This window comes from Pleurodeles waltl, chromosome 12 (assembly GCF_031143425.1).
Source record: "Pleurodeles waltl isolate 20211129_DDA chromosome 12, aPleWal1.hap1.20221129, whole genome shotgun sequence".
Lineage (NCBI taxonomy): Eukaryota > Metazoa > Chordata > Amphibia > Caudata > Salamandridae > Pleurodeles > Pleurodeles waltl.
Genome location: NC_090451.1, coordinates 681,773,005 through 681,797,701, shown reverse-complemented (window position 1 = coordinate 681,797,701; position 24,697 = coordinate 681,773,005). Strand labels below are relative to the sequence as shown.

The following is a 24,697-nucleotide window of genomic DNA, read 5'->3' as shown; positions in this document are numbered from 1 at the left end:
CCAAGTAGGACAGGCCTCATTGCAAACTTTGTTTAATTAAAGAGGTCAACTGAAAAATTACAAAGTGCCATTGTAGATTTACCTTAATGGAACATCCTGGTATGTACAGCCGACTTCCAGCTACCTCTCTGATCAATCATTATGCCTAAGTATGCGAAGGCTTTAGTAAACTGAATACGGGTGCCTTCAACAGATGGATTACTAAATTTTATAGGTCTTTTGCAACACTTCATGACAAAAGTTTTCCCCTTTTTAATAGAAAGTCCCAGGTTACGCATGTAATTCGCAAATGCACTCAGCAAACACTGGAGGCCAGTGGGGGTGCAGGCCATTAGTACAGTGTCATTCGCGTAGAGAAGGGCCATAATAGTTTGACGCCCAACAAAAGGGACATCAATATACTGCTTAGTCACAGCCTGACCTAAGTTATTATATATATATAGGGTAAATAAGAAGGGTGCTAAAACGTATCCTTGCCTGACACCCTTCTCTATGCAAAACTCACGCAAGCAATCTCCCTTAATCCCGTATTTTACCATGGCTGTGTTGTCTACATAAAAATGCCTTAGGAAATCAACCAAAGGGGAGTCCGCTCCAGTTCCCGTCATTATGCGCCATCATTCACGCAGCCAAAAGCAGAAGATAAGTTGACAAAGGCCAAATAAAGATTGCTGTTTTTAATCTGTGTATATTTCCATACAATAAGGGCCAGATTTAAACCCTGTTCAGCCGTACCAATACCGGGTTGCAAGCCATACTGGAGCTGAGATAAAATCCCCTGTGACTCAGCCCAATCCTCTAGTCTGTTCAATAACCTGCCCCACAACCTTCAGCAGAGAATCCAATAAGGATGTTGGGCGATAACAGGTGAGATTAAGACTGTCACCCTTTTTATAAACTGGGACTATGAGGGATTCGGAACAGATAGTTAAGAACCCAGAGTTGTTGCATGCTTGCATCACTAGGGACAACAACGGAGCCCACAGGGGGATATTGGCCTTGTATTGATCTACTGGGATGAAGTCAGGACCGGGGACTTTTCCAGTTTTATTAGATTCTAGAGCTAATGCAACTTCCTCCACTGTAAAATAGAATTTCGCTTAAACTCGAGGGTGGTTTACGAGGGAAAGACTTGTCCATAGCCAACTAGGGTGATGTCCCCCAGGATACTTATGAATACCTGAAAAGAAGTCAACATATTCGGATTCCTTAATGGCAATCTCCAACATAGGGGAATCATCGACTTTCAAAAAGGGATATTTACTGATTGCCAGAATGCCCTATTCTCTCCTGTCAGTCTAGCTTCAGAGAGTGACACCCAGGCCTCATCTTGCAAATTTCTCTTTCTCCAGGCCAAAGCATTCTTACAGTCTTTTCTAAGGGTCTGTACCTCGGCTCTGCCCTAAGCACCTTTTGCAGGGCCAATTTTAACCTCTTGTGAGCCTGTGAGCACAACGAGTCTAACAAGCCACCTTTTTTCACAGAATAATTTTTAGTATGCCCAGATAAGCCACTTTTAACTACCTCTCATCTAAACAGATAAAGAATGCATCTCTGTGGGAAGCCATCCGGTGTTTTAAGAATTTATCGGAGTCAGTCTTGGTCCACCAAAGGTTACAGCTCCTGGTACCGGTGGTTTCAATATTATCCACAATATGCGGTTTACAACTATAAAATGTCATTGTCACCACACACTACAAGGAAACTCTGGGGATAATGGTCACTCATGGCAATCTCATGAGTGACAAACTCTTGTTTCATCCCGGAATAATGCAACGGAAATAGTGCGTAGTCTATAACAGTGTTAGCCCACCTACCATTAAAGGTGCTAGCAAAAGGGATAGATGAAGGACAAAGTTCATTACAGAAACCCAGATTGTACTGAGATAAAAAATCATTAAGGAGGTCGCCATATCCAGAGTGAGTAAAATGTGATAATGCCCCATCATCGTAATTAGGAAACCCACAGATTTTAGCCAATTGAGATTGACACAAATTAACGTTGAAATTACCACTGCACAGAATTATCAAGTCCACATTAGGTCTCTTGAGCAATGTCATAAGTTCCAATCTAATTGCTTGAGTGTGCTGAATATACTTCCATTATAACTAAGTTATTATAAAAGTTTACCACTGCCAGAAGTGCGGCCGACAACTTGGCAGTGATAATCTGAAAGCACACATTAGATGTAGTCAAGCAGACCTCAGTAAGAGGGTTACTAATGACAGCGTAGGTACAAAGGCCCCCTTTTGCTCTTCCAAAAGTGGATGGGAGGGCTGGGGTATGAAATGTTATAACCGTTTAAATGTACAGGGTCCACTTGCCAGATCTCTTCGAAGCACAATAGTTGAAATCCTTCAATAAGTTCAAGCTATTCAGTTATCTGTAGTTTGCTTTTTAAGGGGTTATCTTGATCCCTCAACGGTGGGCTACCTGTGCCCTGGAGATTGAACCTCTAAGCTTGTTACTAACATCAAAAACTGTACTTTACTTACCTCCCCCAGGAACTGTTGAAAATTGCAGTGTCCACTTTTGAAATAGCTTTGCCATTTTAAAGAAAACTGTGTACATTGTTGATTCCATTCAAAGTTCTGAGTATTTCTATGCAGAGTACCTTTCATTTAATGTACTTACCTGCTAAATGAATCTTGTGGTTCTAGAAATAAATTAACAAAAGAATATTTTTCTACATAAAAACTATTGGCCTGGAGTTAAGTCATTGAGGCCCTCATTATGTCCCTGGCGGACGGCGGTATTTTGGAGAAAGGTACTGCCAACAGGATGGCGGTACCTTTCCCCAAAATATGACATTGGCGGTTTGGCTCAAGCTGAACCGCCAATGTACCACTCTGTCCGCAAGGGCGGTAGTAGCCGCTGGGCTGGAGACTCCGGTCTCCAGCCAGGCGGCCGTCACTGTCCCACCTGCGAGATTATGACCCTGCCTACCGCCATGGTTTTCGTGGCAATCTTACCAGCACAAAAACCATGGCGGTAGGCACTATCAGTGCCAGAGAATTCCTTCCCTAACACTGGTAGGGGTCTCCCCTGGTGTTAATATGGTGGTAATACCGCCAACAGGCCGGCGGTAATTACCACCAAATTATGACCATGGCGGTGTTATCTCAGATAGACAGCCAATGTACCACACTGACCGCAAGGGTGGAAACAACAGCCACCATGGGGGTAGGTGTCTACAGCCAGGAGGAAGTCAATGTTCCGCCCACCATATTATGACATTCTAAACTGCCACCTTTTCCCGGGCAGTACCAACAACATCAAAAGCCTGGAGGAAACACTGAACAGAAGGGAAAGGACTCACCATTGGAGACACAGGAAACAACCATGCCACCATGGAGCCCGACCTGCATGTCTTCCCTATGATTCCTACGTGCTGCTTCACCACGAACATCAACGCAGGCGATGACGATGGTGAGTACATATGCCTAGCACACAAGGGAGGGAGGGAGGAAAAAGAGAGTAACGCACACACGCCACCCCCCACCCCCACCCAAAATCATACACACAATCAGCTGCATCACAAAAACATTTGTACCCCGTACCTCGGATGAATAATGCAAGGACAAAACGATTTTGAGAAAGTGAATGTAACGGGATCAACACATCAAGATAAATAAGTGAGGCAAGACTAGAGATAAATACATATGTACACAAAAAGGGACACAGCCCAGTCCACAATCTACGAAGTCCACATGGCTACAGGCCATAGTCCAAGGCCAAAAATGGCACCTGCCTCAACACGGAGAGAACACTGCAGTGGCATCTGTTGGTAAATTGGCAGGCACCTCAGGAGGACAGGGGGCACCTCAGCTGGGAGATGGAACACCACTTGCTCTGGAGGGGGCACCATGCTCTGTGCTTGATCCTGGGGAGTGCAAGGCCACAGTCTCACAAGTGGGTGACTTGTCCACTTGTTCTGGAGGGGGAAACATGCCCTGCGTTTGCTTCTGGGGAGTTCAATGCCACAGTCTCACGAGTGGGTGACTTGCCCACTTGCTCTGGAGGGGCAACATGCCCTTTGATCGGTCCTGGGGGTGCAAGGCCACAGTCTCAATGTGGGTGACTTGCCCACTTGCTCTAGAGGGGGCAACATGGCTTGTGCTTGGTCCTGGGGAGTTCAAGGCCACAGTCTCTCGAGTGGGTGTCTCCTACACTGGTTCTGGAGGGGACACCATGCTCTGTGCTCTTGATCCTGGAGAGTGCAAGGTCACAGTCTCTCAGGTGGGTGTCATACCCACTGGATTTGCAGGAGGCAGGCCGCACAGCAGCCCATGAAGGCAGGATTACATACCGTCCGCCTGCGGTGACGGCTGCTCAGTGGTGGTGCTGCTGCTGCTGGTGGGGGGTGGCTCCTGCACATCCCCTGCAACCTAGGACGGCTGCTCACTGGAGGAGGTGGTGGTGCTGCTGCTGGGGGGATGCTCCTGCCCATCCCCTGAGACCTTGCATGGCTATTCACTGGAGCTGGTGGTGCTGCTGGGGGCGGGGGAGGCTCCTGCCTATCCCCTGCATCCTCGGATGGCTGCTCACTGGAGGTGGTGGTGGTAATGGTGCTTGGGGGGGAGGCTCCTGCCCATCCCCTGCAACCTCGGCATCTGCACAACCATGGTTGGTGGTGGGGGCTCCTTCACAGTTCCTGCCCCAGGCCCCTTGCTCTTTCTGCCTGCTGGTGCAGGCTCCTTTCCCTTCTTGGCAGCAGCTTGGGAAGGCTCCTTTCCTTTCTTGGCAGCAGCTTGGGCAGGCTCCTTTCCCTTCTTGGCAGCAGCTTGGGCAGGCTCCTTTCTCTTCTTGGAAGCAGCTTGGGCAGGCTCCTTTCCCTTTTTGGCAGCAGCTTGGGCAGGCTCCTTTCCCTTCTTGGCAGCAGGTTGGGCAGGCTCCTTCACCCTCAGGGCATGTGCCCTGGATCCTTTTCTACCACAAGTGGATATGGTGACGACTGGGCCCGTGGACTGGGTGGCTGAGGTGCTTGGCTGGGTTCTTCCCATCCTGGCCAGACGTGCAGAATAGGGGGGCAGGTAGGGAAGAGGTCAGTGGGGGATAGCAATCGTTTTTTAGGGACACTGGGGCAGGAAGAGGGTGAAGGTTTGGGAGTAGAGGAAGAGGGAGTGGTTTTTGGAGGTGCCTGGTGATTTTGGGTGCAGGTGCATGGGCTGGATGCTGTTGGGAGGTGGATGGCTGTTGGGTGTCTGAGTGCTTGTGTTTGTGTACCTTGGGGGAGGGGGACAGCCACAGTGGGAGAGGACACAGGGGACGTGTGCATGGCTGTTGTGGAGGTGTCTGCCAGTGAGGTGTGTATTCTGCTTGGTGTGGTGGTGATGCTGGTAGTAGATAATGATGTACATGCAGGTGCGAGTGTGGACGGAACTGGGTTGGAGGTGGAGGAGAAGGAGGGGGAGACAGTGGAAATTGTGGATGTTAGTATGTCTGCATCTGGATGATGTTTGTGTGAGACCTGTGGGATGAAGTGTGGTGCTTGTGTTTGCCTGAACCACTCTTGTGAGTTGTCTTGTGTGCAAGCTCGTGTGCCTGTGTGCTTGGGATGGGTTGGGGGTTGTGGAGAATGGGACTGGGAAGTGGAAGTTGGAGGGGGGGTAGAAACAGGGACAATGGCTGCCATCAGAGAGAAGGCCAGAGCCTGAATCGATCTCTGTTGAGCCACCAATCCAGTGTGAATGCATTAGTCTGTTGCATCTGGGCTGCCAGGCCCTGGATGGCATTCACAATGGTTGACTGCCCTACAAAGATGGATCTCAGTAGGTCAACAGCCTCCTCACTCAGGGCAGCAGGGCTCACTTGGACAGGGCCTGAGGTGCCTGGGGCGAAGGAGATGCCCACCCTCCTGGGTGAGCGGGCACAGGCAACTCGATGAGAGGCTGCTGGGAGCGCAGTGCTGGTACGAGGGGGTTGCAGTTGTACCTGTAGCTGGAGTGGTTACAGAGATGTCCGCAACCACCAGGGAGCTTCCATCGGTGGAGGTATCTGTGTCAGAACGGTCCCCTCCAGTCTCCGCCGTGGTGCTCATATTGCCCTCCATCCCACTGGTGCCCTCAATGTCGGTGGACTCTGCCTCCTCAGTCCTGTGGGATGCAGCTCCCTCTGTCGCCAGTGTGTCTGCTCCTCCGCCAGGTGATGCCAATGCACATAAGGACAGGATGTCAAAACAATAAGGGGGGGGAGAGACAAATGATACACTTGGTCAGTGGCTGCACCAACACCACCGTTGGTGTACACAGCATCCTCACACACAGGGAACAGGCCTACACAATATGCCATAGCACTACCAGAGAAAAAGTTAGCTTCCAAGGTATGGGGAGGGGCACACACCTCCAAATGCAGCACACCTGGGACCCACGCAGCCCTGACCAGTAGTGGATGCTTACAAGCTAGGTAGCAGGACTATCCCCTCAGAACCCTAGCCACCAGGGGACCTACGCTGCAATGTCAGGCCTGGCCTAGGGGCACTCACTGACACACAACCCCCATCCGGATACCACCCTGCCATGCATAGGTTGTACTGATGGGCATTGTACTCACCCCCCTTGTGGCTGCTGTGAAGCCTTCAAGCGCTCATCCAGCTCTGGAAAGGGCACCGCCAGTATGCAGGCCATCGGGGGGGTCAGGGTTCGACAGGCACCCCTTCCTCGTTGGGAGGCCATCCCCAGCTGGGCATCCGCCGTCTTCCATGCCCAGTGTCTCACCGTTTCCAACAGTGGGTGCTCCGCCTGCCAAAGACCCCCAGGGTCCGCACATCCTTGGCGATGGCATGCCATACACCCTTCTTTTGATGGGTGCTGACCTGCAGAGGCAATACACACAGGGAAAAACCAGTAGACAACGAGTCCAGTCTGTTACACATATGGCCCACCATACATGTTTCCATTACCATTGGCACACACATAGCCCAGCACACAACCTGTACGCTGCCAAGAGGACTTCCACCCACCCCCCTTACATGAGGCCTTTACACACACCACCCCATGCATTCATGCCACATGCGTCATGCCCACAGTGTACTCACCTGTTGGTCTGGAGGCCCATACAGCAGTCCGTACTGGGGTAGGACCCCATCCGCCAGTCTCTCCAACTCTGCAGAAGTGAAGGCAGGGGCCCTTTCCCCAGTCACACGGGCCATGGTAGGTTTCAGACACAGGTCACAGCAGCACATGCACTGTAGGTCCTCTCCTGTGGATGATCAGGTAGCAAGTGAGGAATCGGATAGAAAATGGCGGTCATGTCCACGGCGGTGCATACCGTCACTGCCAGCACAGATCCCCATTGGCCACTGCACCCCATAGGGCCCATTGTTAACCAATGAGGAGTTGCACGGTGGTTCCCACCCGCCTCCCGCAACGGCACACAACGTCAGCGGAATTACCTCACATCCCCCTGTCCCTACACACAGGACAGGCAGACGCCATTTCAGGGGGGATGGGGGCAGGCCCTGGATATTTGCTGCATCACTGTTGAAAATTAGACATACCATACTAGGCACACTTACCCATTGCAAGTTAACAGCATGCAAAGTTCTGTTGTAGCCCCATTGTTCCGTTTGTGACCTGCTCCTCACTATTTTGCCCCATAGATTGCTACCACTGCAGATGAATAGGAGATGGAGACATACCCCCGTGTACAGATCCCTGGTGTACTTGGCAGCAATGGATGACAGGCACATCATCCTCACCTATAGACTTGACAGGGCCACAATCACAGAGCTGTGTGCCCGATTGGAGCCTGACCTGATATCTGCTATCCGTCACTGCACTGGGATCCCCCCTCTTGTGCAAGTTCTATCAGTGCTCCATTTCCTGGCAACTGGTTCTTTCCAAGTGACTGTGGGCTTGGCAGCAGGAATGTCACAGCCATTGTTCTCAATAGTGCTGACCAGAGTGTTGTCTGCCCTGATTAAACACATGTGCAGCTACATTGTTTTTCCCCAGGTTGAAGATATGGCCACAGTGAAGGCCGAGTTCTATGCAATGGGAAATATCCCCAACATAATAGGGGCGATTGATGGAACACATACTGCATTTGTCCCCCCCATCAAAATGAACAGGTGTTCAGAAATCGTAAGAGTTTCCACTCTATGAATGTATAGATGGTGTGCTTGGCAGACCAGTACATCTCCCACGTCAATGCTAAGTATCCTGGGTTGGTGCATGATGCCTTTATCCTGAGGAATAGCAGAATCCCAAATGTGATGGCCAAACTACAGAGGCACAGGGTGTGGCTAATAGGTGAGCCCTGGTCCCCACCCAGTATATGTTGGTGTATGGGTATGGTGTGGGCCATAAAAGATAGTGTGTGGCTAAATGTCGTCCCTCAGTATTTCAGGTGACTCTGGTTACCCAAACATATCATGGCTGCTGACCCCTGTGAGGAATGCCAGGACAAGGGAAGAAAACGTTATATTGAGGCTCATGGGCGAACCAGAATGATAAAGAAAGGACCTTTGGCCTCCTGAAGGCCAGGTTCCGGTGCCTCCATCTAACAGGTGGATCACTGTGCTACTCATCCAAGAAGGTCTGCCATAATATAGTGGCATTCTGCATGGTGCACAACCTTGCCCTGAGACGCCATGTGCCTTTTCCGCAGGAGTAGGAGGCTGGAGATGCCAGTGTGGCAGAAGTGGACCTTGTGGACAGTGAGGATGAGGAGGCAGAGGATGAGGACAACAGAACATGAGTCATCAGTACTTCGAATGACACACAGGTAAGACAGTGTTACTTCACATTTCAATGACATTTTTGGGAATTTCTTTGGCACTGGCATGCTGTTATTTCCCAATTCTATAGCCACTTACTATACAGTTTGGCAATTCATTTTACAGATGTTGGTGACCTCACATATGCTCCTGGTGTGATCACTGCAGCCAGCTACAGGTCATAAACCTATGCTCATTTTCTCTCCAGTTGACTTGCAATGTCTGTACCTGTTGAAATGAATACATACTTTAAAAATTTGACATAATCCAAAATTCTCTTTTTTCCAAGGGTGTTTATTGAAGTGCTAAAATTTGGAGGGGCAAATGCAGTGGGATGGGGTGATGATGGAGGAAAGTCCAGGGTATAGTTCCAGTCTATTTGTAGCACAGGTGCATTGTCCAAGGGGACATAAGAAGTGGAGCAATGGCAGTTCAAGGTGGACAGAGTGGGACACAAGGGTGACGATCAGGAGAATCTAATTTCCTGGCAGGGGTCTTGGCAAGTGCCTCTATCTTCTATTTGGATCGCAGGGAATGTTTGTGGGGTGGTTCACATTCTGCAGGGGGAGGGGTGCTGGTGGCCTGTTGGTCCTGTCCACTAGTGGCAGCGGAGGTGGAAGGCTGTTCAGATATCTGGCTAGTGGCAAGAGCCCGCTGGTGTGAGACAGCCTCCCTCATAATGTTGGTCATGTCTGCCAGCACCCCTGCAATGGAGGCCAGGGTGTTGTTAATGGCCTGCAAGTCCTCCCTGATCCCCTGGTACTGTCCCTCCTGCAGCCGCCTGTCCTCCTGCACGTTGTCCAGGATCTGGCCCATCGTGTCCTGGGAATGTTGATATGCTCCCAGGATCTCTGCAAGTGCCTCCTGGAGAGTCGGTTTCCTGGGCCTGTCCTCCCACTGGCGCACAGCACTCCTCCCAGTTTCCCTGTTGGCCTGTGCCTCTGTCCCCTGAACCATGTGCCCACTGCCACTGACCCCAGGTCCCTGATTGTCTTGGGTATGAGGGGTGGCCTGGGGTCCCTCTAGCGGTGGACACACTGCTAATTGACGTGTCCTGGGGACTGAGGTGTGGGTTCGCTCAGTGAGTGCTGTGGTGGTGTTTCCTGATGGGAGGCCTCTGTGGTGGTGTGTGACTAGGCCTGGGTAACCGGCTGTCCAGAGGTCCCTGATGGGCCAGGTTAGTCATCCAGATCCAGAAGACCAGAGTTGCTGTCATCACTATTGCCCTCTTCTGTGGGGGGGACTGGATATTGCTGGCACCCCCTCTCCGCTGATATTGGCTGGGGTACCTGTGGTGATGTAAATACTGTGTTATTGTGTCTGTGTCTGACATATTGTGCATCTGTGGCTTGCCGTCTTTGGTTGGATTTACCCTGTCAGGTTTCACTTGTGTAAGTTGGTATATGGTGTGTTAGCTGATTCTCTCTAGTGTGCATGCTTTAGTGATAGGTGTCCATGCAGGTCTGTGAGTGGTGTCCATGCATTGGTATGGCATGCAGGGCTTGACATTGGGATAAGTGAGATGTGATGGTGGGGTGTGTGGAAAGTGGTGGAGTGATTGTAGTGAGGGTGGGGGTATGTCTTGGCATGCAAGAAGGGGGGCAGTAGTAGTAGAGAGTTGACTTACCAGAGTCCAGTCCTCCTTCTTCTCTGGCCAGGCCCTCAGGATGCATAATTGCCAAGACTTGCTCTTCCCATGTTGTTAGTTGTGGGGGAGGAGGTGGGGGTCCACCGCCAATCCTCTGTACAGCGAGTTGGTGTCTTGCTGCAGTGGAACATACCTTCCCCTGTAGGTCGTTCTTGGGTGCTGTCCTACGGCGTTGACCCTGTCCACGATTCTCCGCCTTAGCTCCATCTTCCTAGTTATTGATATCTGATGCACCTGTCCTCCAAATAGCTGTGGCTCTACCCTTGATGATTTCCTCCACCATGACCCTTAGCTCCTCCTCTGTAAATCGGGTGTGTCTTTGTGGTACCATGGGTGTTGTGTGAGGTGTGTAGGTGAGGGTGTGTAGGGTGATGTGTTGGGGTGTGTGATGTGGGGTGCATGAGTGGGGTATGGGTGTAAGTAGTGTGTGGCTCTGGTTTTGTCTGTGGTCTTGGTGTCTGTCTCGTGCCAATGGTTTGTAGTTGTAAAGGTTTGTGGGTAATGTGGGTGGGTGTTTTATAGTGGTGTGGGTGTGTGGGCGTGGTGTGTGTATGGTTGTCAGGTGTGTGTTGTTTGAATTGGCCAATGTGGTTTTGTTTTATATGTGTGTGTGTGTTTTGAGCGCGACAGTATGTACCGCCAGTGGTTTACTGCCATTGAATATCTGCCGTGGTGAATCGTGGGTCATAATGTGGTGGGCGTAGTTCTGTTGGCGTAACGTGTGGGTTTTGATACCCCCAGTTCATCACTGACCATTGGGCTAGCGGATTTGTGTATGTAGCTGAATAGTGACGGATTGGTGTATGTGTGTCATAATATGGTGAGCGGATATCTGCCGTGGGCGGTGGTATGTTGGCGGCAGTCAGCGTGGTAGGAAGTGGGATTTACCGCCAATGTCATAATGAGGGCCTGTATGTCATTTTGATATAGTATATACAGAGCCAGCTTCCTACATTGCCTTTCTCTTACCCATGGGCAAAGTTCGACAGAAAAGTATCTAAATGGCCATGGCCAGATAAGGAACAGTGTACAAAAGATGAAAGTAAACAGCAAAATGTACCATATGTGAGGCTACAGTTAAGACTAGGTAAACCCAGTGAACTCATTGCTTCCAGGACATAAAACCAGCCAAAGAGTTCCAAGTCGCTATTGCGAAGCAAAACCAAATGGGAGGGCCCAATCTTGTCTGTCTGCGGATGGGCGCAGACGGGCCCACTCTTGGCCTGGTCTTTGCCTAAGCACGTCCTGCACTGCAAGGCAAGAGCATCCCAAATATAGCACCTCCGGGTGCTCAGCTAGTTTGATCGGCCTCCTCCGCAGCTAGGAATGATGGGGGTTGGAGTCTCACTCCACCCCAGGTACAAGGGAGCGCATCCCACGCTGCAGGGCAACAGCTTCCCAAATATAGCACCTACGGGCGTTCAGCTAGTTCGAGTGGCCTCCTCCGCTGCTAGGAATGTTGGGGGTTGGAGTCCCACTCTACCCTAAGTACAAGGCAGCGCGTCCCACGCTGAGGGGCAAGAGAGTTCCAAATATAGCACCTCTGGGTGCTCAGCTGGTTTGAGCGACCTTCGCTGCCGCTAGGAATGATGGGGGTTGGAGTCTCACTCCACCCCGGCGGCGTGTCCCACTCCACAGGGCAAATACGTCCCAAATATAGCGTCTCCTAGGTGCTCAGCTAGTTCGAGCAGCCTCTAGGAATGATGGAATTACAGGTAAGTAACTTTCCCTTATGCTGCATTTTGAAGGTGTGATATTTCATTAGGACATAATTATCACAGCTGTTAAACGACAGCCCACAGGGTATCTTATTTTAACTGATGCAATAATTAAGCGGGTCGAGCACTCTTAATGAGTGCTACTGGTTCAGTGAAATTATCCGTGTCTGTACAGATAGATATTAAGGGCACCTTAGTTCTAACTATATTCATATATTTATGTAATAATTAGTTAAGGTTCAGGATCTCTTCGCCAGTGCCTGACTGAGAATGCACACACTTAATTTTGACAATAGATGAAGAAGGAAATATATTAATGAAGGACAATGACATACTGTCTGTGATACTGTGTACAAGACTGATGTTTCTCTTGGGCACTCCTTTTTGCAACCAGTTGATATGTTTTGAGACCCAAATGCCGGGTCCTGCACGCCTGGCGCTATCACTCATTCATTCTTTTTTTCTCCCTCAGTTCCCAGTGAGGAGGATGTGATGTCTGGAGTGCCCACGGTATCAGCAGTTGGAGCAGATGGCTATGAAACTGATCACCAGGATTACTGTGAGGTGTGCCAGCAGGGTGGCGAGATCATTCTTTGTGACACCTGCCCCCGGGCATATCACCTGGTATGCCTAGACCCAGAGCTCGACAAGGCCCCCATGGGCAAATGGAGTTGCCCTCACTGTGTGAGTATCTCACGGTTATTCATGCAAGTCAAGAAAATGGAACAATAAAGTGTTTCCAAAGCCAACAGGTCTGGCTTTCATTTTGAGTTGAGAAGAAAATATTTAAAATAAAAGTATGTCAAAAGCTGGAGTGAGGGTGAAATATTCATCTGGGTGGGTTAAGACTCCTAGGTTTATTTTAAAGAATTTGTAACAATAAGTATTGCAGACCACTGTTGTATAGAGCCAAACTCACAAAAACTGGAGCCTTTGAACAGTATTCTCTACGTAGCACAGACCAAATAGACAGGTTGGATCGGCACACACGCCTTGTGTGCCTTAAAATCCTGTTCTCCAGTATTGGATCTTTCATAGATTCATATGCCAGTGGCATAACATAATTTGAGGGACCCGCACCCTGCAAAATGCATGGAGGGGCCCCCCCCACACCTCAGACCCCAGTCATGAGTTCACATTCATGCACTCAATGCCTGCGCTGAGTGTTGGAGGGGGACACCTGGAGCTCATCCCCTGACCCGCAGAGGGTGCATGGACTGTTGTTACCCCACAGTCACATGTTTGAATCATTCCCCATCATCGAAGTGGGACTCTCATTTTAAAACTATAAAGTCAGTATAATATTTAAAGATAGCTTGGAAAGGCTATGAACCCTCACTTTAAAAACATATCCCTATCTTTTGAAAACAGTCAGTTGCAGCACCCTCTAAAATACTCCCCTCAGAGGCTTTCTTCTCGGATTTTCTACTGCACATTGTGTAAGAGAGTCTCCCCAAGCTCAACTCAGTTCAACTATATCTTCTATTGGATTTCAAAGAAATTATCTTTGTTGCATTATTTACTATGAACAACTAACATCTTCTGGACAAGTCTGACTGCCTACAATGTCAGATCCAAATAAAAAATATCTTTTCAGGCCATGTGAATCCTGTGGGAAGAATAAACTGCATTCTGGGGACTAGCCCTGGGACTGCATATATTGTCTCTACCCATCTCACATGATAAAAGATTGCTGAATCTGTCATACGTTTTCTTCAAAAACCTTAAACGGTTGAGAGGGGAGATTGCTTCTAGGGCTTCGTGTAGGAAATTGCCCTCTTTCTTGGCATGGTTATACCCCCATTTTCGGCCTGTTGTCAGTATGTTTGGCTGTGTTTTACTGGGTTTACTGGGTTCCTGCTAGCCAGGACAATAGTAGTTTTGCTCTATTCTCTAAATTGTACCTTTTTCTTCCCACAGTTGGCATACTGACCCCCAATGTAAGTTCCTAGTATATGGTACCTAGGAACCCAGGACATTGGGGTTCCAGGATATCCCTGTGGACTCTTACAGGGTTTCTCGGGTAGCCAGCTGCCCGGGAAACAGGTTTCTGCCCTCCTGCTGTTTGATCTGATCAAGCCCAGGAAGGCAGAACAAAGGATTTCCTTTGCGAGAGGGGGTAACACCCTCTCCCTTTAGAAATAGGTGTGACTGGCTTGGGAAGGGTAGCCTCCCCAAGCAACTGGTTTGGTTTGAAGGGCACATTTGGTGCACTCTGTGCATAAACCAGTCCACACCGAGTCCCTGCTCTGGCACGAAACTGGACAATGGAAAGGGGACTGACCACTCCCCTGTCCATCATACCCCTAGGGGTGGTGTCCAGAGCTCTCCCAGAGGGTCCCTGGGTTCTGCCATCTTGTTTCCAAGGTGGGCAGGGAACTCTGGGAGCATCTGAGTGGCCAGGCCAGGCAGGTGACCTCAGAGCCCCCTCCTGATAGGTGCTTACCTGGTTAGGTGAACAGTCCCCCTTTCAGGGCTATTTAGGGTCTCTCTCTGGGGGTGGGTCCTTAGATTCGGCTTGCAAGATTCCAGCAGGACTCCTCTGCAACCTTTACTTCGACTTCTGCCCTCTGGAACTGCGATTGGACCCTCTAGGAACCTACACCCTGGAGATCCACGAGGAAGACTCTTCTGAAACATTGTATCCAGAGTTCCTGCCAGCTTTGAAACAGTTTCCTCACCATGCATCCTCAGAAAACTACAACTCTTCCTCCTGCACAAGAAGAAGAAGGAATCTCCCTTGGAGTGAAGGAGTCACTTCCCTCCAACCGCAGGCACATACAACAAGCAATGACCGGCTGCGTGGTGGTGGTGGTCCTGAGTAGTGCTTTTGGTCCTCTCTGCCAGCTTTCCAACTTTAGTGGAGGTAAGCCTTTGCAATCCCACGCAGGACAGCACCCTCATGCACTGCGTCTCTTGCAGCGGCCAAGGCTTGTTTGCATCTCCTCCAAGGGATCTTCAGGCGATGTCCAGCTCCAGTCCCCAGAACTCCTTCCTGCAAATCCCAGCCTTCTGCGTGGTTCTCCTGCGGCGTGGGATCCACTTTTGTAGTGATGATTGAGCTTCTTCTCTGGCTTCTGTGTTCCCGTCCTGTGGGACTCCTGTGGGTGCTGCCTCTGCTCCTGTGGACATTCTGCAACGCTGCAGGACCCCTGTGACTCTCCTTCCTGGGTTGAGTCCTACTGGGCCTTGCTGGTCCCCGGCAGCACCTCTTTTCCACTAACCACGAGTTTGCCTTTGCCAAGGCTTGTTGGTGGAAATCCTGCACCAACACCCGTCTGCAATCTTCCTCCCGGTGTGGGACATCTTCTGCATCCATCTGGAATCCTTCACCGGGTCCTTGGCTGCAGTGCTGACCTGTTGTTCAGAACCGTCGACCAACTCCTGCATCCACAGCTGGGTGGGTAGTACCTCCTACTTCTCCTGGACTCCACTGTGACTCTTGTACTTGGTCCCCTCTCTCCACAGGTCTTCTTTCTTCAGAATTCGACCTCTGTTTTTCTTGCAGTCTCCTCTGGGTGTCTTCTTTTTCTTCTTTTCCTCCTTTTGGATGGTTTGGAGAAAATCCAGTGTTTTACTCCTGCATTCCTGGTCACTGGGGGTGGTACTGTGGTACTTACCTTTGGGGTTTTCTAATACCCCCAGCTCCCCTCTACACATCTTACTTGCCTAGTTGGAGGTACCTTGTTCGCATTCCATTTTTTATTATATGGTTTGTGCTCCCCCTAGGGTCACAATCGTTTATAACTGTTTGCACTGTTTTCTAATCTTTTCTATGCCTATTTCCTAAGGGTGGGTCACCTGTCTAGTGATTTGTGATAATCTGCCGAAAATAAAGTACCTTTATTTTTATACAACTGAGTGTCTTCTTTCATGTGTGTAAGTGCTGTGTGACTACAGTGGTATTGCATGAGCTTTGCATGTCTCCTAGATAAGCCTTTGGCTGCTCATTTACAGCTACCTCTAGAGAGCCTGGCTTCTAGACACTGCCTACACTTCACTAAGAGGGGATACCTGGTATGAGGTGCAAGTACCTTGGGTACCCACCACACACCAGGCCAGCTTCCTACACTTCAGAAATTAAAAGACAAGGATAGCCCAGTTTCTGGGGAGGATAGTGAGGATTCTTCCTCCTCTGCCAGGAGAGTGCAAAATAGGGAGAGGTCCAAAGTTCATCTATCTCAGGAATCTCCTGAAAAGGCTTAAAAAAAACATAGGTCTTATAAGGACCGAAGTCCCACTGACAAACACCCTCCTAAACATAAAAAGCAGGGCATCTCCTCAAAAAAATCAGAAACATCAAAATCTGAACCTACCACACCATCTTGTCAGGATTTCCAAAAACAAATCTTCACATCTCCCCCCTACAGGAACTGTAACACCTGGCGGTGAGCCTCAAAGGCTCAAGCCTTGAATTACAGTGCCCCAGGGTGGAGATGCCCACCTCCCGGACAAAGCCCCACTTTTGACAGCAAGTCCGGTGGGAAAATTTGGGAAAACAGGGAGGAGTGACCACCCCAGCCAGGACCACCCCAGGTGTCCAGAGTTGAGGTGACCCCCTCCCTGCAGAATCCTCCATCTTGGTTTGGAGGACAGGGACCAAAAGGATTAGGTTTATGACCCCCCTCCCCAAAGGGAGTGAGCACAAGGAGGGTGTAGCCACCCTCAGGTACAGTAGCATTTGGCTACTGCCCTGTGACCCCTAAAAGGCCCCTAAATCTAGGATTTAAGGGCCTCCCTGAACCTAGCTCACCAGATTCCTGGTGACCTGACAAGAAGAAGAAGGACTGCTTAGCTGAAACACCCAGCAGAGATGAAGGAAGATGACCACTGCTTTGGCCGCGGTCCTACCGACCTGTTTCCTGCTTCAAAGAACCTGCAAAAGACCAGCAACGCGTCCAGTGGGACCAACGACCTCTGCCCAACTCCAAAGAACTGCCCTGCACCCAAAAGGACCAAGAGCTCCAGAAGACAGTGGCTCTGTCAAAAAAAAAAAACCTACAACCAAGGACTCCCACCTCACTCCGGATGCGTGAGACCTGACCCTTGTGCACCTGACTGCCACGGTCCGTGTCCAGGTGGTACACCCAGTAAGAGAGGGTCCTCGGGCGATTGTGAGCACGTGCTCACCGTGGGTTGACCTCTCCACCCCTCCACGACAACGCCTGCAGAGGGAATCACGAGGACCCTACTGACTGTGAAGCTCTGGACGAAGATATCCAACGCCTAAAGACACACTGCACCTGGAGCCCCCAGACCTTGGAGAAACCGACACCTGGTGCATCTACATTCAGCAGGCAGCCCTCTTCCCTGTCCGACCGGTGGTGTGCCTGAGACACCACCCTGGACCTCAGTTGCAGCCTCTAAGTGACCCCCGGGGTCTCCTCATAGACCAGCATTGGAAACCTGACGTCCTGTTTGCACCCTGCACCGGTCCTCACCTGTGCCGCTAAGGGTGTGTGTTTGGAGCCTACTTGTGGCCCCTCCAGTGCTTCTTCAATCCACCCTGGTCTGCCCTTAGAGCCATGGGTACCTACCTGCAGGCAGGCCTGATTCCGAGTGCCCACGTTAAAATTGCTCAACTTTGACCTCTGCACCCGGCCGGCCCTGTGTTGCTGGTGGTGGGTGTTTGGGGTTAACTTGAACCCTAACTGGTGGACTTCCTAAAACCTGGAGACTGAAACAGTAAGTGTTGTACTTACCTGTAAAACGATGTAAATTTTCTTCCCCCCATGAACTGTTTCTGAAAATTGCACTGTGTCCATTTTTAAAACAGATTATTGCCAATAGTTCAAAAACTGTATTACGTACCTATTTCAAACAAAGTACTGTTGATACATGTGTGAAATACAAATTATTGAAGTACTTACTTGAAGTACAACTTTTTTTGTGGTTCTAAAAATAAACTAAGAAAATATATTTTTGCTGTATAGAAACCATTGGTCTGGAGTTGTCATTGAGTGTGTGCTTCTTCTTTTGTTTGTGTGTGTACAACAAATGCTGTGCAGTACCCTATGTTAAGCCTAACTGCTCGACCACACTGCCCCAAAAGAGAGCATTAGTATTATCTACTTTAGCATCTGTTAAACCCCTGGACTCTGTGCACACTATATCTCACTTTGATATAGTATATACAGAGCCAGCTTCCTACACAGAGCACGCATCTCCAAGTAAAGTACCCCTTTACCACCTATTCATCGTCTTAAAAAGGACATGTCTTACAACAAGGGTCCACACATAGTCCATCAGAGGTGCACATTAAATATCATCAGGATGACAAAGAGAAAGGAGACATTACTGTGGCCAGGATTAGTATCCTTGTAAATCATTGGGCCACATTATGAAACTGAATTCCAATAATTTCCGCAATAGGAGTTTCAGGAGGACGTGGTATGTGTATCAAGAGCACTAGTAGCAGACTTGCAACTGAAGCTCACAGACTGCCACAAAAGATTCCCAGTTACATTGGACTCAACTTGACAGGTGACCGTGCCTCCCACTTCAACACATATACAGCCTTCAGCTCCACATATGGCACGTATACTACCACTACCAGCAGCTACCTCTCAAGGTATACACCACAATCAAAAATTATTCCAGTAGACAATACTATGCCATTAGAGGAAGAAAGAGAAGAGGGGGAAGTGAGAGACCTAGGTACTGAGTGGGATGATTAATTACTTCCGGTTTCATCATCTTAAGCACCACAACCTATTGATTCCCCACCTGAAAATATAGAAGGATTTCACAATCTCTTAGAAAGAGCAGCAAATAGATTTGACCTTCCTATGACCGCAAAACATTCAGACTTTTTACTGTACAATTTCAAAGAGACATTTCACAAAAGCATAAAATGTATTCCAATACATAAGAGGAAGGCATTAAAACTGTGAAAAACCCAGCAACAGTGGCTGCAGTTTTGCCACATTTAGACGAAAAATATAAAGCACTGAGAAGTCCCCAACTTGACTAATTGGACACACGAGGCCTGATTCAGTAGTAACAACAGCAGCCAAATGCCTTTCAAAATCCCATCAGCGCTGATATTCGCACTACCTGATAGAGCGTGAAGGTGCTTAGATAATATCGGAAAACGTTTCTCATCTATGACAGCATTAACAGTGAGAGTATCTAATTCTTTGCAATACTTGGGCGATATGACCGACCAATATGGTTAGACATAGTACGTCTACCAAATGATGTTAAATCAGAAGCCAAGAAAATCCTGCTAGAAAGATAGCGAGCGTCTTCCGAAACCATTGACTGTGCTATATACATTGCGCCCAGAGGATTTAGACAGATAGCAGGGGCAGCTGTTTAATGGAAGCAAGGGTGGCTGAGGGCAACTTCTTTCACACCTTAAGAAAAGAGAAAAAGTATAGATCTTCCATATGATTGTGAAGCTCTTTTTGGGAACCAAATCGACAGTGCTTTACAATCAGTCAGGGCTGCAATATAGAAAACTACCTTTTCGTGGTGCCAGGAGAAGTGGGCAGTTCACTTGTAGGGATGGTTATCAACCATGCAGGTTTCAGACAAACCAACCTACATCCCATTAGTCTCTACCCTAATACCAACAGTGACAATCTCCTTCAGCAGCCTATGCAAGGCGGATCCAGAGATGAAAGCAATTTCCACAGGGTAAGGACACGGGAAGGTGACAGTGACAGAACACAGGCACCAGATACAATTCTTTCATCTTTTATGCCTCATAGGCAACATTTCCAATCAACTGTGTAAATGGAGAGAAAATGCAACAGACCAGTGGGTTTTGGACCTAATTACATACAGTCATACACTGGAATTCATTCAAAAACTGCCTCTGACTCCACCCCTAACGTCACTGCAAAAGCATCTGAATCTCCTTAAGTTAGAAGTCCAATCCATGCTCTACAAAGGAGCTGTAGAACGATTCCCTGGAAACCAGAAAGGAAGGGGTTTTTACTCCTGTTTCTTTTTGATCATGCAGATGTCGGGGGAATGAAGACCCTTTTTGGATTTGCAAAACTTAAACAAATATCTAGGAAAACAGACATTTTGCATGGTCATATTTAGAGACATACTTCAATATCCGAACCCTGGAGATTATATGACATTAGATTTCCAAGGTGCTTATTTTCATACTCCAAGAAGTTCATACCTTTGCCAACTTTTGAGGTGCATGGTAGCTAACAGCCATTATCAGTTCAAAGTTCTCTCATTTGGTCGAAAATCAGCTTACTGTATTTTCACGAGTGCCTGGCTCTAGTGACCGCATTCCTGAGACAGTAAAAACACCAAGTCGCCCCCATACTTAGATGATTGGATGGTCAAAGCGCCTTCCCTTCAAGCTGCAAAGAAATCAGCCAGGGCATGTCCATGCCTTTTCAACAAATTAGGCCTTACTTTGAACCCACAGTAATCCATCCTTCAACTGTCTACCAAAATTACGTCCTGGTGACTACTATGGATAGAGCGAAGGACAAAGCATATCCAACAGCAGTGAGGCAATTAAAATTAATGCACTTGGCAAGGACTGTACTCGGAAAATGTCACTTTCCGTTCACCTGTTCAAAACACTCATAGGACTGTTGTCCTCATGCATTTCTTTGACGCCATGCTGCCTCCTTCAAATGCCACCATTACAGAAAGAGCACAAAAGTATCCTTCGACAATACAATTCTAATAACTCCAGGGATATGAGCTGCATTTTCTCAGTGGATTCGGGAGACAAATCTCTCCACAGGCCTATCCTTCATAGCTCAAGTTCCATGCTTGGCAATCACAGCAGATGCTTCCTAAGAGGGTCGGGGAACTCATCTTCAAGATTTCCAAGTCAGCTGCAAATGAGAAGCTTAGTTACATCGCATGAGTCTCCTGGAGCTCAAAGCAGTGCAGTTAGCTTTAAAGCGTTCTTGACAAGGATCAGCAGTGTTCATCTGCACAGACAACACCACTACTATGCATTATATCAACAAACAAGGGCTGGTACAAGTTCTCTCATAGGGGATTCCCATGTATAGTCATAAGCGCTGAATAGTTCCACCCACCTACGGGGACCCGGAGCACTTTTTCCAATATAACTTCTTAATTGTTCATGTTTGCCTTACTTCAGGAAGGCCTGCAAAGTCACTTAAGAATGTCCATGTGCAGCCTAAAGGAAAGGCTACAGTGTCCAAAATTCTTCATCCAGTTTGCTTTAAAAAAGACAGAGTAAAGGCACATGCATTCAAATGCATGAATGAGTTGGAAATTGAGCAGAAAAAATCCTTCACAAATCTTTGTGTGATACAAAACAGTGATGGAGTGCAGGGCAGTGTAGCTCATAGGCTGCCTACCAAATGAAGAAAAAGGAGACTGTGACTTTAAGAACAGCCAGTCCTCCAATATCCCATCATGCCTAGGGAGAAGCAGTTACGTCAATTATTTTTTCCAACTACTGCTGACAGGTTTTTTCTTAAAAATTTGAGTGAAAATCACAGTGACAGCTGTTTCATTTGACGTCCTTTGTCTTTCTTTCTTGATTTGTGTCTTTTTCAGACAGAAATTAAGGCATTTTTCCCAGAAAAAAATGGCTTCTGTATTTGACAAATGCCCAAGATGTGGCAGAAAATAGGCCAAAACAGACTCACATGATGTTTGTAACATCTGCCGCCTTCACTCCTTCCTGCCTCCTGTCACATCTGCAAGTCATTTTCCAAGCGTTTACTGCGTGACAGGGAGAAGATTCGCCTTCAAGGGAGAGCAGAGAGACGACATCAGCAAGAAGCCAGTGGGACATCTGAGTGAGAGGAAGGTCAGTCTTCCACCAGTGTTCTTCACTCAGTCTCCAGAGGACGTGGAAGGTCTGAGAAGGTTGACGTTGAGAGGAGGTATGGTGCCGACATGTTTGCCCTCGATGTCTGGCTCGACTTTGCACAAACGTTGCCGCTCGACGACAAGACGCCGCATGACATCGGGGACTCCAGCTACTCTGCACATGACGTCGAGGGGTAAATCACCGTTGTTGGAATCGACGTTGAGCCAAAAGAAGCGCCAACGTCGCAGTTTGACGTCGAGATCCCGCTCAACGTCAACACCTAAAAGTTGGAGAGAAAGATCGATGTTGAAGAGTCTCACTACGTCAAGGAGGCAGAAACGGAGAAGGATCTATTCTTCATCGGAATCTCACCATTCCAGAGATGTCTCTCCTTTTCTGGTGCTTCTTCCTCCATTGCCTTCTCCTCACACCTCTCCTCCACTGGCTGCTACGCCTCCTCCTCAACCTTCACAAAGCCTGACTCCGCTGCAGCTGGCTGCTCCAGTTCTCCTGGCACCCATACCACCTTTGGTGCCTCAAATGCGTAGCACCGCCCCAGCTCCCAGACCGTGCTCAAGATCGTGTCACCATTCTAGTCATGGCCATCAGTCATCTGGCCGTTCAAGGTCAAGACATTCCCACCACAGATCTCAATGAAGATCAAGATCATGTGCCTACTATCATAGAGATTCTCCGTCCTCCACCAGAGACTATTCACCTACACTAACAGATACACCTCAACCTTGTTACTCACCGGTTGACAATATCAACACCTTTCCTGAAGTTCTAGTACGAGGTGCGGCGAAACTGAACATTCCGATGGCTGTCCCAACTCCATCTACTTCGAATATATTCGAGACTCTCCAGCAGTGCATAGCCACCAGACCTTTGCTACCACTAGGGCCTGGTCTTCTGAAACCCGCTATGGTAGCCTTCCTTACGCTGGCTACGACTAAGTCTGCTTCCTCCAGACTACTAACAAAGTATCGTCCTCCTAAACAAGACCCTTTGTTTCTGCCCTCCGATCCTACACCTGATTCGGTGTTAATACTGGCTGCCCCCAAATCTCACACTATGGGGGTCATTCCGACCCCGGTGGGCGGCGGGTGCCGCCCGCCGGGCGGAAACCGCCCAAACACCGCCCGCGGTCAGATGACCGCGGGGGGCATTCCGACTTTCCCGCTGGGCCGGCGGGCGATCTGCAAAAGATCGCCCGCCGGCCCAGCGGGAAAGCCCCAGCAAAGATGAAGCTGGCTCCGAATGGAGCCGGCGGATTTGCTGAGGTGCGACGGGTGCAGTGGCACCCGTCGCGATTTTCAGTGCCTGCCAAGCAGACACTGAAAATCTTGCTGGGGCCCTGTTAGGGGGCCCCACGACAACCGTTCCCGCCAGCCTCTTGCAGCGCCGCCATGGAGGATTCATTTGGCCAGGGGAAAACCGGCGGGAAACCACTGGTTTCCCTTTTCTGACTGCGGCTTTACCGCCGCGGTCAGAATTGGCCAGGAAGCACCGCCAGCCTGTTGGCGGTGCTTCCGTGGTCATTGGCCCTGGCGGTCAATGACCGCCAGGGTCAGAATGACCCCCTATGTCTCCATCTACTACCTCTGGTCCTGACAAAGAGAGTAAAAAGGTGGATTAGACAGGCTGCAAAGTCTGTAGTTCGGCCGAAACCTCCATGAAGGCGGCAAGCACAACAGCCCTCTTGGGCAGATACAATAGGGCTCTGTGGGAGTCCCTACTCCAATTTGCTGACCACCTCCCGAGAGATCAGAAGGAGGATTTTTCAGAGATTATCCAAGAAGGTGCCATGGTCTCTAACCAGATCATTAGTGCAGCGGCGGACTCACCCTTACTCTGTGCAAATACGTACTGCCATTGGGTAGCGCAAAGGAGGCATTCCTGGCTGCATGTAACAACACTGAAACCCGACGCTCAGCAACGCATTCAGAACCTGCCGTTTTCAGGCTCCACTCTGTTCAGCACTCACGCCGGCGATAAAATGGCAAGGATGAAGGCTGAGGTAGACACATTGACGGCAGTAGGCCTCGAAAAACAACACTGAAACCCGACGCTCAGGAACGCATTCAGAACCTGCCGTTTTCAGGCTCCACTCTGTTCCCACTCTGTTCCCACTCTGCATGGCAGAGTGGGAACAAATTACAGCAGACGCTTGGGTCTTGAACATTGTACAACATGGGTATTGTCTCAGGTTTTCCACCCCACCACTAAGTATTCTGCTGAAGTTGACCACCTCCCATCTCTGCCTTCTAAAGGCGGAAGTTTCCATCCTGCTGGAAAATAAAGCAGTACAACCTGTTTCCCTCAACCAGTGGAGAAAAGGCATTTACTCAAGGTACTTCCTCATTCCAGAAAAGGACAAGAAAGAGTTCAGACCCATTCTAGACCTGAAGATTGCCAACAAATGGATCGGAAAGGAAAAGTTGAGGATGCTGGCCTTACACCAAATATACCCCCAGTTTCACCAAAGGGACTGGCTTTGCTAAGTAGAACTACACAATGACTACTTTCATACCTCCATCGTAAATAGCATTGGAAGTTCCGGAGATTTGTTGTGGGACAAGATCACTCCCAATACACCATCCTACCATTTGGTCTCAAGTTAGCACCCAGAATTTTCTCTAAGTGCATGGCTGTGGTGGCAGCACATCTTTGAAGGCACTGCATCTTTGTCTACCCATATCTGGACGATTGGCTAATCAAGGCATCCACTTGTGCAGAATCCCAATTGCATTTCAAATGGACATGCGATTTCCCTTATCAGTTAGGGCAGTCATGTTAACTTTCTCAAGTTCACGACAGTTCCTCTCCAGAG

General features: G+C 49.0%; 1 protein-coding gene across 10 annotated transcripts in view; it reads left to right on the top strand.

Moving 5' to 3' along the window:
• Positions 1-24,697, top strand: part of CHD3 (chromodomain helicase DNA binding protein 3) — a 1,503,198-nt gene that overhangs the window by 289,959 nt on the left and 1,188,542 nt on the right. For all 10 annotated transcript variants that reach the window (XM_069218663.1, XM_069218665.1, XM_069218664.1 and 7 more), the window contains exon 8: positions 12,559-12,770. In XM_069218663.1, coding sequence (XP_069074764.1) covers positions 12,559-12,770 — 212 coding nt within the window. The remainder of the gene's footprint in view (positions 1-12,558; positions 12,771-24,697) is intronic.